The following is a 15,069-nucleotide window of genomic DNA, read 5'->3' as shown; positions in this document are numbered from 1 at the left end:
AAAGGTTACTTTTACTTTTTTACAAATATTATTTTTTAAAATTATTTTTATTTCTTTTTTATTTTTTTACATTAACAAACAATTTACAAGAAAATTATTTTGAAAGAATGAATGCACAAAGTATTTTTACTGTAATTGTTGTTTGAACTGTATATATAAAGACTTATTTGCTAGCATTAATAAAGAATTTGAATTAATTTAAGACTGAATACTTAAATTTAAAGATAGATAGATAGATACACTGCTTATATATTTACAATTTATTTTAATTTCTTCATTCAAATTATCTTAAATAAATATGGATGTGATTACCATCATAAGTTATAATGTATTCATATCTATCGAATGTAACTTTTTTTAAAAAATTTAATTTATTAGCATTTAAAATCTTCCTTACATCTTAAATGATAAATAATAATTATGTAAATATAATAAAGTTAAGGTTCATTTACCATTTAATTTATGGAAGGTATTAGTTTCATTCTTTATTAAGCTATTTGTTCCTTCAAGCATTTTAATAGCGGTACTAACTATTGCTGATTAATTATTTTACAACTCTCCTGAACTCTATAGTTTTTTAAAAATTTTAAATACTATTTTGACATTGTTTTTATTTAGTTAGATAAAATTTAGTAATTGTTTTTTATTTAAGTTATTTTTATAGAATATCCTGAAGCTTTGTTAGTTTATTTACCTTAATAACTCTTCCGTTTGGGTCGGCAATAAGGGTACCTGTAATACTTTCTTCCATTTTGCTAATCTAGTTTTAAATCTTTTTTTAATTTTGTTGAGATACTAAATGTAATGTAATTAATATATTTAATATTTTTTATTGAAAAAAAGACTTCTATGTGGTTTTAAGTATTTTTATACTTTTGATAGATTGTAGTTTGTTAGAAAGAAAGGTTATCAAAAATTAATTTCTGCTTTTACCAATAAACAAATAGATATACTTTCAATACATGTAAGCCTTTATTTCATAAATTATTAAAAGAGAGAATTCTTTTATTTATTTATGATATTTAATATAAGAAATTATCATATTTATCAAATAAATAAATAGGAAATTTATTGATTTTGTATACAAACAAATTTTATTGATGCTCATTTTGATAGAGAAGATATTTATTAATTTTTCTGATTTAGTTAGTTAATTATTCTGGGTTTAATAAAGATTCATGAATTTGTTAATCGGAATTAATTTTTGTAAATATTTATAGCATATTATATCAATCTCTACTAAAGTAGGAAAAACTAAAATTTAGAATTAAGAAGGAACAAATAACATTATATTTTAATTAAGCATTAAAAATGTAGACTAACGATATTAATTGGGAGACATTGCTATTCTTAGAGAAGTCTCCTTCGAAGAAATATTTAAGAAAAATTATTGAGTTTGCATATATTATTAGAAATAAATTACAATAATATGATTAAAATTATTAGACTCCTGTTTCCACATAATTTTACATAGATCTCAATCTTACAGAGGAGTAATGTCACAAAGTAAAGAGAAATTTATTATTTCATAAAGAAAACTGATGATATAATATTATAATGTCTTTTGCAGCTAAGCAAAAAAAAAAAAAAATCTAAATTATTTTTATATTCATTTTAATATTAATATAAATAGATGCTAGTTTCAACTGTAAAGTTATTGGAAAAAGCTGCTCAATCTAATTTCTAAAACGTTATTTAAATATTCCCTGGAGATTTTAACCAGTCATTAAGAGATATGCTGATTGAAATTTTTGAATAGTACGGTGAGAGTAAATAGTTTACTTACTTTTTATATTTTTACTAAACAGCATTAAATAATTTAAAAGAATTATTGCTATTTTTTCACATAAATTTTCTTAGCCTTTTAATTGTAAAAAAGTTATCTTAACATTTTAAAAATTATTTTAAAGTATGGAAGAAGAACATGAATAGCAACATATAATAGGGAGATAAATTGATTGATGTTGATTGGAGAATAGATGTATAAGTTGCTACTCATGGATAAGAAAAGATAAAAAACCCTGTTATTTTTATGCAATTAGAAACTCAAGGATCTAGAAATGAGATGAAAACAATTAATTTCCAAATGAACTCTGCTGAATTAAACACATTCCACAACAATCTTCAAAAAATAAAAGATCAACTCTAACAAATTGTTTAATAATGAAACATACGAAATATTTTTATTTTAAATCTTGATTTATATTTTATAATTGTAATCAGAAATTCTCTTATTTTTTTAATACTTTTATTTACACAAGTTACTGAAATTTAGAGCAAGAGTTAATTAAATGTATGTATATTAATATTAAGTTGGGTAATCCATTTACTATTATTGTATATTTATTTTGCACTCATTTAGAGTTTTGAGCTTCTTTTTATTAACCTTTTTCAATTTGAGGAACAACTACAGGTGTTTGTTACTGACTTTAAGTTTGTTTTGAGAAAATAGATGAATCTTGGTAGTCTTCTGTAAGCATATTTTAAGACTTTAAATATTCAGTATGTATTTTAATCTGCTCTTAGACTTCTTCAAAAGTAAGAGAGCTATCTCTATTCTAATAAAGTTAGTTGGTAAGATAAGGAACTCCAAATCTTTCGATGTTTGCTTATTCTCTCAATTTTTCTATTTCTTTCATACGAAGCCATCTTTTTCCTTCACTAGGAATACGATTGATTTTAATTGATTCTTTTCTATAATTATCTAATCCATGAATTAAAAAGTAGTGTCTTATCTAAACGACATAAATATCCCACATTATAGATCCTATACAAAGAGTCCAAGAGAATTTAATGCTTCTCATAAAATTAGCAAAAAACTTTGCTTAGTTGCTTTATTCTAATTTATTTTTAATAATTTTAAAGTTTCAAGTGTCAAAAATTAATTTTATATTTTTATAAAAATCTTTGGATAAATCTAGAATTATCAATTTAATTAAAATTGTATTATTACATAAATATAAAAATGTTGCTATATTAGTCACTACACCTGCTGCAGTATTGCTAATGAATAATTATTCACGGTCCATACTTCTTCTAACTATTCCGTTTGCTACTTCATTTACAGCTATTCAAATTTATCAAGTTTTATTATTTAATCATAAGTTTTTTGCATCAATAAACTTACTATAATATAACAGTCCCATCCCAAAAGCGCCTAATCCGTGGCTTTTAATCAAAGGTCTCTAAGGCACTTCTTTATAAAGGGCTTTTGCTAAACCGAAAAAAGCGCCAGCCGTACCTTTTTGTTTAAATAATAAAATAAATTCAAACTTAAATTTAAACAAAAAACTCTTTACCAGCTAAAATTGAGTTTAATGGAATTCTTACAACTGAAGAATCCCTACTTAAAAAATAATTTTTGATAAATTCAAAAGGAGTAATTTCCTAAGATTATGCAGGACCTTGAATTTTAGTATCTTTAAATTTAAAATAAAATGTGCATTGAAGTCACCCTACTTGAATAAATATACCTATAAGTTTCATCATTTTTAAAGAAGTTTTTTGTTAAATTCAGAATCTTTATTTATTGTTGTAAATTTTAATCAAAATAATTAATTTCTAAAATACCACTAAAAATATTCATGTAGAGATAGTTTGGCAAATAAATATCTTTAAATTAAAAAGAGAGCAAGCGAGCATTCTACTTATTTGAAGAATATTTATTCCTATGAAAAAAGCAACTAATTTAGTTGAAATTTAATAAAATGTTTTATATAAAAATTGTTACAAATAAATCTAAATTTAAAATAAATATCCTAGTTAGTTAGTAAATTAGTAGCTTACATATTACAATATTTAACATAAGATATAGTTTATTATAAATAATCAAAGTAATTTATTTGAGAGACTTTATAAATTATGTTTATATTTTTATTCAGTATAAATTTATAAACAATTTTTAATTTATTTATTATAAAATTTAAAATTAATTTACTGTAAATTATTTTTTCTACTAAGAACATTATTCTTTAGTAATAAATTTCAAATGATTATTTAGTTTACTAAATAAATAGTATTTCAATTATACTCAGGAGAATTTACTATACTAATGTTTTCATTTTTAGCATAATTTACAAGTAAACCTGTAGGTGTATATAGATTCAAAGAAGGAGCAGTCATCATTGGAAACATAGGAATGTTATATGTGTTGTTTTAAACTGATAGTGGGTGAGAGAAGAAAGGGAAGTTATAGAAATTAGCTCTATCGTAATTTCCACCTTTAAATTCAGTATTTAATTTAGCATCACTTGTTTAAGGAGCTCTAAAAGTGTTTTTTTAGCTTGAATTTTTAGAATTTTGATTGTTTAGTTAGGATTAGAATTTAAAGTTCTTGCCACTAATATCAGAAGAGCTTTTCGAAGAATGAATTTTCCTTTTTTCTTAAGATGTATTGTATGATCTTTTTTCTTAGATATTAGGCATCCTATCATCGTTATTATCAGTGTATTTCTGAAAGAATTTTTGATTTTGGCTTGAGTAGAATTAAGAGTTTAAGTTATTTGAAGAGGAGTATTGCTGAGTATCAGGTCTCTTTGAATTAGCTGCTGTGCTGATACTAGTTTTCCAAGATCTTACAGTCGATCTATTATTCTCACTACTTCTACCTTTTTCTCTGACATTAGACCTTAATTAAAAAATATATTAAATACATGTTTTCTGTTTCGTTTAATATCTGCAAGTAATTGTTTGAAATAAAAATTTACGTTGTTGCTGGGAGATAGTCATTTTAATGGCTATCTACTGAACTGTGAGCATTTGTGTGATGCTAAAATAATTTATTTTTTGAACGTTCACTCTCTAACCCTTTGATTGTTTCAAAGTTTGCTTTCTTTCTTTAATCCATAGCATTTGTAGATCTAAGATAAGAAAATGTTTATGATTGTTAAGAGCGAAGTTTTGCATAATTTTTTCCTAGAGTTTCAACATCATCATCATTTTCTTCAGACTCTTCGTCTTCATTATTTTCTTACTTAATTTGAATAGTGTATTTGTTTTATTTATCTTACTTTTCATCTTGCTCTTGCTAAACCATATTCTTGTATATACTTTTCTTTTCTTCTTCTATCTTGTTAAAAAGCCTGTTTGTAGTAGCTGTTGTATCATAATTTTTATCTAACCTATCTATTTTTGATAATATCTTCTAATTAGTACTAAACTATCTTAATGTCTTTTTATGCATATTTTGTGTATCAGTAGCTTAAGTCAATCTATTGTTTAAATCTTGAATGACTTTAAACTAGGCATTTGGTATTTTTTCTTATTCTATCTACAACAACTTTTTGTTTTTTTCTTTTTCCTTTATGAGATACTCTATGTATTCTTACTTCTCTCTCTATTTTTACTTTTTTGCTATCTCATCAATAAATAAATCTTCTTATATATCCTGCAAAGATTTATAATCTTGTGTTTTTCTTTGTTATTTCTTTAGAATACCTGATGTACCACCTTGTGTAATTCTTTAAGATGAAGTTACATCTGTTATTTATGCTGTACTTTATGTGTTTTATAGATTCGCTAGGTTTTATGAATTATTAATTTAATTAGACTGTAATATTTATGGTCCATTATTTTAAAATTAAGATGACATTGTTTGTTGTTGTTGAAGTAATTAGTGCTATTATTATTATGACGACTAAATTTAAGAATTTTAAGTAAATTAAAGTGGTAAAATTTCTTTATTTAAATGAATTGTAGCTCTGTTGCTATGAGATACACTAGCTGCCATTTAGATTTACTGATTAGAACTGTTTGTATGGTTGATAATTAATGAAGAAGATAATAAACTCTATCCGCCAGAAATACCAGAACCATTATTCTTTAATGTCTTTTATCCATAGCCTGAAGGTATCATATACTTTTTCTTCGCAGCTTCTCTTTGTCTAGAAGAAGGTACCTTCTCAATATAATCAATAATTTGTTATAAGCGGGAGCCTTCCTTCTGGTTTTAAGGTTCGTTTTTCTATATGTCATCACTACTAATTTTTTAATTTAGGATTGTATGATGTAAATGATGACTATTTTAAGGTGATGTTTGCTGGATTTCATCTTTGTTACTTTCACTCAAAGAGAACAAATACTCATTTTATCTTTTAATAGCATTTTCTACAGCTTAAGCAATCTTTGGATTTACTTATTATTCACTTTGCTTGTAAAGACGAAAAGGGTAGTACACAACATTTTTTTCTTTTAAATCATCCAAAATTTCTTTACTTTCTGTTTTAATCTAATTCATCATGCCAACAAAATGATTATACAACTCATTTAATTTATTATTATATTCTTAAGATGCACAGTTTTCTAAATCAATAAATTCCATCAAGAGTTCATTTACAGTTTATTTGGAATCATAAGAATGTGAAGCATGTCTATTAATCAAAAACTCTTAAATATTTTCAGTATTACAAAAAAACCAAACTAATCTGTCATTTTTGATGGCCTAAAAGAACTCAGCTGCTTCTTAGTCATATCCCTCCCCAAAAATATTTGTAAACATCTCCTTGATTTCCTCTAAGCTAAACTTTTCCATTATAATTTTAAATTTTTTATGTCTTTTAAGTTCTTTTTCAACTTATATTTAATGCAAAATTTCAAGCTATTCTGCTTAGATGTTATCAATAGAGAGACGGCTTTTATGCTTATTACTGTTCTAAACCTGCAATGCATTAGTATTAGTACTTGAGCCTGAAGGATTCATTTATTACTATACACTAGAAATGTTGCTTTGCTGCACTGAAGACAATTCAGGTAGCATAGGAAGAGTCTCTAAAACTTCTTTATTTTTTTCGTTTTCCATCCAAATACTTGATATATATTTAATTGTCTCTTAGCATCTCTTATTCATTAAGGGAGAAGGAGAGTTTTGTAAGATTTTTTTGAAAATAGTCTTAACAATTTTACATATTCTAACAATAGAATCTCCATAATTCATAAAGAAGTTAAAGAAAAAGTTCTTATTGTATTTAATTTCCTCTACAACAGGTCCAAAATCTGTCATGTCAGACATTTTAAGTATATTGACTGTAGTGTAAAGAGATAGCTTTTTTGCTAGTTCTTCTCCTTAATGAGAAGCAGGTACTAAAGAGTACTTAGGGGTGTTAATTTTAACATACCCAGCATCAAATGCTTCTTATATATTTTCTAATCTTTCTTCCTCAACACTATTGTTTCTCATGAGTTCGACATAAGGGTTATTTTTTTAAAGCTCTTTAAAACTCTTTTCTAACTCGAGCAAATCATGAGTTTTTAGAGTTTTTGATTTTAAAAGAGTTTCATATTTTTCATTATTTGTTTCTTATTCGTATTTCATTTCATTTAAGACCCTTAATATATTTTCAACACACGAGTCTAAACCATCTGGATATTGATCTAAAAAGCTATTTATATAACTAATTAGCTCTGTTCTTTCAACTTTTTCATAATCATAAAAAATTATTTTTATTTTTCAATCTTTGTTATTAAGGAGCAATAGAATATTTAATAAATAATAATTTGAAGGTAATTACTTTCTTAATCTTCTTAGTTAAGGTTACTATTGTTGTCACGATAGTCCTATTCCTTTACCTAATCTTTGTTCCTATTTAAAATTAGAAATATTCTCATTTTCATTTTAAAATAAATTAGTTACTATTTATTGTAAGACATGCTTGATTTATTCTCAAAATTAATTGGTGCAGCAGAGTTCATCGAGTAAACACTTCTAGCATCTGCATCTGGATTATTTTCTTTAATTATATCATCAAATTACTTTTCTTCATTATGGGAGTGCAAATCTTAGGCTTCATAAAGTTTTTTAATTTTATCTTCTTCTACCTTTTTTTTAATTTTAAATACATTAAAATATAAAAAAAGTTAATATTTTATTGTAATTTATTTACATTATCTCCCATAAAAAGCTCTCTAAATTTCTCAAAAAACTAAATGTACTTAATTATATATTTAGACTACATACGTTTTTTAATAATTTTTCTTTCTTCATTAAGTAACTCTTGAAGTTGTTATTTCGTTTAGTTAAAAATTACTTGCTACTCATCTATTTTTATTAATATATTTCCTGTAGTTTCTTCATTATCTTTTCTTCCTTTGTGCTCTTTCTCTCTCTTTTCTTCCTATCTCGATAGAATACCTTATCTCATTAGTTCTTAATCTGATAATTCCTATTTAGGTAACATAAAATAAGATTTTAAAATATATAATTCATTTAAAAGAATAAAAAAGGATTTAAATTCTTCAACTATAAAGTTAAAGCAGCAAGCAGTAAAATGTTAATTTTCATTTGATCTAAAAATATTTATTAATTTTTGGTAATAAGACATCTTCGGAATTGAGTTAAAAGTAATTGAGAAATTATAAGCAGTGCTTAATAGTTTACTGTTTTTATTTTGTTAAGCTACTTTGATGTGCTTTATTCTTTCTCATGAGCAAGGAATTAAATTCTTTATAAATTATCGAATCTACGATCTGCAGCTTCATTTAAAGACTCAATTTCACCAAGAGCATGCTTGATTTTTTGCTTTGTTTTAAACAACTAATCTAATTAATTTTTAATACTGTAAGTTCTCTCTTCTTCATTTTCAATATTAGCTTGAGTAGTTTCTATTTCTTATTTGATTAATACTAAATGGTCTTCTATTTCTTATTTATTGGCCATTTAAGTCCTACTTAATAAATTCAAAGTGTTAGACCTATAATAAGATTTGCTGAATATGGTAGAAAATTATTTAGCAGAAAATTGGCTCTTTGTAGCAAAAGCATTTTCTTACTAAAACTAACTAGCATACTAAGAATTACTTCCTTATTCTGAAGTAAGTGATATCAATTATTATTCTAAATCTCGGAGCTGCTTTTCCTTACTCTATCTAATTTCAGCTTATACATCTAGCTCTTTCCTAAATTAAAATTCTGTGCTGCCTTTTGTGCTTTAAATATACTCTTATTATTTTGTAGTGAACTTTTCTAGCTCATCTATCTCATTGAATTCATCTTTCAATAACTTTCTTTTCAAATTAAGTGCTTATTCTCTCTTCCTTTTCTCTTTTAAATCATCATCCTCAATTTTTTTAAACTTCTTCCCTACAAAGTTAACATTTCTCATTTTTCACTCCACTGTAAAGTAGGTTTTCCCTTTTTAAAATGGATAATTTCACAATAACTAAAAATTGTTTTAAATTATATTCCTAGCTTTTTGTCTTGGTTTATCTTGAATATAACTTATTATTATAATTTTTTTTGAAAAGCTTAATCAATACTGATTGAAAAAAATATCTATTAATTAATTGTAATATTTTGTATAAGAATCAAATGTTATGGTAATGTGTAAAATCTAATAAACATATTAAATAATTATGAAAAGAAGAGAAAAATATTTAAATAATAGCTAAAACAAACTAATATATATTTGATATCTTAGAAATTAATTACATAGAGATTCAAAAGTTTTATAAAATTTTAATAACTCTACTCTAATTAATTAAGATTTAAAAAATAACAAACATCACCAATATGTTTTTAATTAAATACAGATTTTTTAAAAAATTTTGATTAAATAATCAAAAAAACTTTTTTTAATTTCATTTTGTAAAATATTCTTAAGACAGACTTAAATTTCAATAAATTAAAAACAAAAAGAATAGAAAATTGATTTAAAAAAAATAAAACAAATATTGAAAAAAATTATTAATGAGTAAAAATGTATGTGAGTGATTAAATATTTTAAAATACAGAAAAAGTTTCAAATGTTAATGGCGAATATAAAATTAACAGTTGGTTTTAAAATATTTAAATAAGCTACTTAGCATAAAATAAAACTTAGAATTACTATAACAAATAAATAAATAATATATTCAAGGATTTAACCAGTTTCTAAAGATATTTAATAAAGCTTTGATCATTTAATGAAATTTTAACAATTAATTTAAATAAAGAAATCACCAAATAAATTATATTTATAAGTCTTTGCAATAATAATTATTCTTCAAATATTAAATAATATCTTGATTGTTTTAAAGAAGGATAATAAATATACAATAAAAACCGAAATAAAAGGCAAAAAAAGTAGTATTTTTATAGGGCAAAAAAATGGCTAGTTACGCTAACGAAGACTTTATAGTTGAAGAATTAGTTGGTAAACAGGGAATATCATCTCCTGTCTAACAGTCTTAGAAAGTAAGAATATCTTCTTCGCATCAAGGACCTGAAAAATCTGAAATGAGAAACTCATTAGCAGATAAATTCAGCTTAAAGGATTAAACTCCACAATTATAATCTTCCATAGCAATCTAAAAATTATTAGGTATTACTCCAGCAGGCAATAACGCTGGACAAATCAACACAGCAACTTACACTTCGTAAATCTAAACAGCTAACACTCCTGTTCCATCGTATACTAGCCCTTCTGGATTATACGGAGGAGTTACGGAAAATTATAATGCAAATAGTAATGTGAATCCTTCTTCTTTAAGTGGGTAGTATTCTACAAATATATAAGGTTATGATTACAAATATGATAATTAATCAAATATACCTAACTATAATAGCAATTCTTCAAGTGGCTTAACAGGTTTAGATGCAAAAAGTGATTCAAAAATAAATTAAACTTCAGGAAATTAAGCAATAGCATCTTACTATTCAGCCATACCATCAAGTTTAAATAATAAATCTGATATAAAAACAACTACAGTTACTACAATCACAAACAATAATTATGCTACTAGTATTTAAGACTACAAGCCATATGTGCCTTCTTCTACATAAGCAACTATTGGCACAAATTTTTCAACTTCTCCTTATGTTCCCTTATCAAGTACATATCCTGCACAAAATTACAGTGTTAGGGCTAGCTAAGAGTATTTCCCAATAACGGATAGTAAGTAACTTATAAAAGACTCTAATCAAACAAAAGGTAGTGCAATAGTTGAAAAAATAGATTAATTAAATCCAAAAAATTAGGATATTTATGGATCACTTCAAGTAAATAATCAATTAAAGTATGGTGGCTCAATTAGTGGAGTAAATTCTATTAGAGACACTTTAATTCTTTAAAATTAGAATTTAACAAGCAATGTGAAAGACAGCATCACTATCAATCCTTCATTGTTTGCAAATTAATTTTCTAACTCACCTAAAAATTAGGATGATAAAGCTACTTAAGACTAATATAAAATCTAAAGTGTTTTAAGTAAATTCGCCTCTTATCAGCCTACTCCACAAGGTGCTCGTACTTCAGGATTGAAAAACTCAACTTCTTAATTGAACATAGCTGCAAATTACCCTTCAATTCCAAATGAAACAGTAGAAGAGACCATCAAAAGAGCCAATAACACCTTAAAATCATCTCTGCTTAAATCTTCTTCAACAAAAAATTTAAGTAGTAACTTCAACACAAAAGAATTGTCTGCATACGATTAAGGTCCTTCTTCTTATAATTATTAATTTTAACAGAAGCCAATAGAAATAAAATAAAATGAAAAGCTCTACACAAAAGAGTCAGTAATCTAAGATTTTGTTCCCCCTTCTTAAACTTATCAAGCTCCATAATATCAGCTTGAAGATTACTCATCTAAATACAAAGTTAACACCAAAGAATCTGTTATTTAAGATTTTGTGCCTTCTAAGCTTTTCTCAGCTTAAAATTAGTAAATTGATACAAATAAATAGATCAATACTGAGTAATTAAATACTAAGTAATCAGAAATATAGGACTTTGATCCCTCTAGAAACCTCTAGCCTTAATCATATGAAAATAAAGTATATCAGTATGATTCTTAATATCAAAATTATAATATTCCTTCTTCAAGTGTTAAAACTAGCTCATTTGCAAAAGCTAATCCTTTAACTACTAAAAATTAAGCTGAAAATAGTAGAGTATCTAGTTTTCATAAACCATCTAACAGCATTTCATAGTCGCCTATTAGAGAAAATCCTCCTAGCTTTTAAGCAAATATGTTTAATACAACTCCATCAAAATTTGATTAGTTAAGAATCATTTCGACTATATAAGCTGGTGCTTTTTCTACTAATTGGTAGTAAATAATACAAAAAGGAGAAAAAGATGGCATAGAATTCAATGACTCTGAATTTCCAGCTACATTAGCTAATATTGGAGGAAAATACCCTGATGTAATTATTTATTATTTTTTTGATTTCACTTTTATATTTTTTTTAAAGCATAAAATTTTTACTTTTTTCTATAATCTATTTATTTTTTTATTTTTTGTAAAAAAGGTTGTTTCTTGGCTACGTCCCAGAGATATTTTTAATACGGGATATGAAGTATTTGTCAAAGGTATAGATCCAACCACATTAATTTCAGGTGATTTAGGTGATTACTATTTTTAAGGTGCTGTGAGTGCTTTAGCTGAAAGAGATTATAGCATATTGAAGTTATTCCAAACAAAGTCAGTCAATAAAGCTGGATGTTATGTCCTAAATATATGTTGGAAGGGTGTTTGGACTTCTGTTATACTGGATGATAAATTCCCAACAAAAGGTAACAAATAAATTTGCTTTACCCGCTCCTCAAGCAATGAATTATGGGCTATGCTACTAGAAAAGGCTTGGGCAAAACTACATGGTAGTTATGCTAAAATAGATGGAGGACTAGTAAGAGAAGTATTACATGACTTCACAGGAGCTCCTTGTAGGAATTTCTTTACTTCAGGTAAAAATATTAATGTAGATGAAATAAATAGATTAAATTTAATGAAAAAAATATTTTAAAGGTGAAGGATTTTTGAACAGATAATTGCTTTGGTAAAAAATATAATATGCAGAGGATAAAGATCTTATTGTACTCGCCTCTTGTATGGATGATTTGTTGAGTGCAGAATAAGAAGAAATTAAAGATCTATTTGGAATAGATAATGTCCATCCTTACACTATTCTAGGAACAATTTGCTTGAAATATTAAAACAAAGACTATAAATTTATAAAATTAAGAAATACATATGTCAAGCAAGGTAAAAAAATATATTCTAATACATCTTTTTGTAACAATTTTTAACAAAATTTAGAATGGTAGCCAATGAGTGAAGACAAATATTTCAATAAATTGCCTTAAGAAGTTATAAATCAGTTAAGCTACGGTGGTAGATGCACAAGAGAGGGTTTCTTCTTAATGGAATATGAATTTTTCTATAAGTTCTTTACTGATGTTTAAATATGCTATTAATTTTTAGGCTACCAATACACTGGCGAAAAGCTCTGCACAATGACAGCTTAAAAGAATTACTTTAAATTATAAATAAGCTAGGCTGGGTACTACTTCTTTTAGGTTTCCTAGCAATCAATAAGAACTGAGAGAATCTCAGATTAAATGTCTACAACTGAGAGAGATTACTATTCTCAAGTTTATTTAGTAGTAGCACCTGAAAGTAATCCCTCTTAACCAGTAGTCGCTGTTAAAGGTAATTAAAGAGATCTTACCTCATTTAATTACATAGATAATCCTACCTATTTACCACAAGGAGAATATCTTGCATTTATTGAAGTTGACTGGAAGAGTAGCTAAAGTAGCTCAGGTAATTGCGGTTTTGGAGCATATGGTTCTAATTACATAGAAATCAGAGTATCTAATAGCAATTAATGCTAAGAATTCGCTAATTATGTCGATAAAATTTTAAATGATAGTAGCAAATGGGAGTAAGTATGATAAAAAGGTAATTATCCTATTCCTGCTCAAATTAAATTTTAAAGATTTTAAAAAAATTGAAATATTTACACTTTTATTGCAAGAATATTCGTAAAAGTTTAATTATTTGTGTGTCATTTTAATAAATTTTTTATTTTTAAACAAAAAATTCTACATAAAAAATTAAAAAAGATTTTTATTATTATTAAAATTCATTTTATTTTTACATTTTAAGAATTTTAGGAGAAAAATTTTTTATCTAAGTGTGGATGGATTGATAATAGATAATTAAATATTTAACATTTGGTTTGAAATATAAAAATCATCATTGATAAAATATTTAATTAATCATGTTTTTTGTTAAGATAAATTGGATGTAATTATAAATTAATGAAATTTTATGAATATTTTTAACAAGCAAATGTGATTTTAGAGTTTTAAAACAAAGAAGAATTTAAGAGAAAAAAATATTTAATAGTAAAATTTAAATACCTAAAATGTATATTTAGTTAACTAAAATCTGGTAAGTTACACAAATTAATATGTTTTAAGGAAAAAAAAAATTAACAAACACTTTAAAAATGGCATTTTTTTGTAAAGGTTTTATTAACAATATAATCCAAGAATTTAAAATAAAAAGTGAAATTCTTTGCTAATAAATTGCTCATCACAAATATATTAATCATTAAATTGCTAATTATAAACTACATAATTAGTTAAATTGCTAATCATAATAGTTTACCATTATTATTATCTGGTTGAAATACAATTAGTAACAGTAAACAAGTATTTATTTATTTAAATTTTATTTATAATTTTATACTTTTTATAATTTCATAAAGAAATTTTTACCAACCCCTTCCCTTCTATTTATTTTATTTAAGTTAATTTTTCTAATTTTTTTCTAAGAAAATTTATAATTTGAAATGTAATAAATTGAAAACATGAACAAAACATTTTTATTTTTATAAAAGGATACAAAATTGCATCTAAATTACATTCTAATATAATTAATAAAACTAAATCAATAATAAATAAAATGAATTTTAAAAGTTTTAAAGAGATAGTTTTTATTTATTTGTGCTTACTGGATTTTAGCATCATCAACTTTGAAGTTATCTTTGAATAATATTAGCTTTTTGGTAAATAAATGAAGAATTTTGAATTATTTATTAGATCATTCTCTTTATAAGTTAGTCGATTTTTTGTTTAATAGAGATCACTAATATTAATTATTGCTTTTAATAATATATTTATTTAAAAAAAGATAAATTACACGTCATCAATTAATCCTTTTTTTGGAAAAAAATTTAATTTTTCTTTATTCTTAGGATTTTTTAATGCGAAGTAATTTAATGAAAAAGTGCTTATGAAGTAAATTTGATACTGAATATTAAAGACTCAACATAATTTTAAGAATATTAGATAAATGTTAAGCAAGA

The 15,069-nt window shown here is 24.7% G+C and overlaps 5 protein-coding genes across 5 annotated transcripts; 2 read left to right on the top strand and 3 right to left on the bottom strand. All coding sequences in view use genetic code 6, as the record gives it.

Annotated features, from left to right (window-relative positions):
• Nucleotides 1–112: 112 nt before the first annotated feature.
• TTHERM_00059110 (hypothetical protein) lies at nucleotides 113–969 on the bottom strand. Its single transcript, XM_001007643.2, has 3 exons — nucleotides 695–969; nucleotides 453–567; nucleotides 113–351 (listed from the first exon to the last, which is right to left on the bottom strand). The coding sequence occupies exons 1-3, from the start codon at nucleotides 749–751 to the stop codon at nucleotides 275–277; spliced, it is 249 nt and encodes an 82-aa protein (XP_001007643.2). The 5' UTR covers nucleotides 752–969; the 3' UTR covers nucleotides 113–274.
• A 342-nt stretch (nucleotides 970–1,311) lies between these two features.
• Nucleotides 1,312–2,167, top strand: TTHERM_00059120 (HCaRG protein; the record flags this gene model as incomplete). Its single annotated transcript, XM_001007644.3, has 3 exons — nucleotides 1,312–1,506; nucleotides 1,634–1,769; nucleotides 1,911–2,167. The coding sequence occupies 3 exons, from the start codon at nucleotides 1,312–1,314 to the stop codon at nucleotides 2,165–2,167; spliced, it is 588 nt and encodes a 195-aa protein (XP_001007644.1).
• Nucleotides 2,168–2,354: 187 nt separating this feature from the next.
• Nucleotides 2,355–3,489, bottom strand: TTHERM_000059119 (transmembrane protein, putative; the record flags this gene model as incomplete). The annotated part of the gene is made up of 5 exons (XM_012795517.1): nucleotides 2,355–2,839; nucleotides 2,954–3,067; nucleotides 3,128–3,241; nucleotides 3,300–3,419; nucleotides 3,474–3,489. The coding sequence occupies 5 exons, from the start codon at nucleotides 3,487–3,489 to the stop codon at nucleotides 2,355–2,357; spliced, it is 849 nt and encodes a 282-aa protein (XP_012650971.1).
• A 531-nt stretch (nucleotides 3,490–4,020) lies between these two features.
• On the bottom strand, nucleotides 4,021–9,094 carry TTHERM_00059130 (hypothetical protein; the record flags this gene model as incomplete). Its single annotated transcript, XM_001007645.3, has 6 exons — nucleotides 4,021–4,627; nucleotides 4,707–7,410; nucleotides 7,506–7,576; nucleotides 7,628–7,812; nucleotides 7,878–8,156; nucleotides 8,372–9,094. The coding sequence occupies 6 exons, from the start codon at nucleotides 9,092–9,094 to the stop codon at nucleotides 4,021–4,023; spliced, it is 4,569 nt and encodes a 1,522-aa protein (XP_001007645.3).
• A 983-nt stretch (nucleotides 9,095–10,077) lies between these two features.
• On the top strand, nucleotides 10,078–13,648 carry TTHERM_00059140 (calpain family cysteine protease; the record flags this gene model as incomplete). The annotated part of the gene is made up of 4 exons (XM_001007646.2): nucleotides 10,078–12,117; nucleotides 12,223–12,658; nucleotides 12,720–12,956; nucleotides 13,011–13,648. The coding sequence occupies 4 exons, from the start codon at nucleotides 10,078–10,080 to the stop codon at nucleotides 13,646–13,648; spliced, it is 3,351 nt and encodes a 1,116-aa protein (XP_001007646.2).
• Between the last annotated feature and the right edge of the window lie 1,421 nt (nucleotides 13,649–15,069).

The sequence above is a fragment of the Tetrahymena thermophila genome (genome assembly GCF_000189635.1).
Source record: "Tetrahymena thermophila SB210 genomic scaffold scf_8254811, whole genome shotgun sequence".
Lineage (NCBI taxonomy): Eukaryota > Ciliophora > Oligohymenophorea > Hymenostomatida > Tetrahymenidae > Tetrahymena > Tetrahymena thermophila.
The sequence above is the reverse complement of the archived record's forward strand: the minus strand, read 5'-3'. Positions and strand labels throughout refer to the sequence as shown.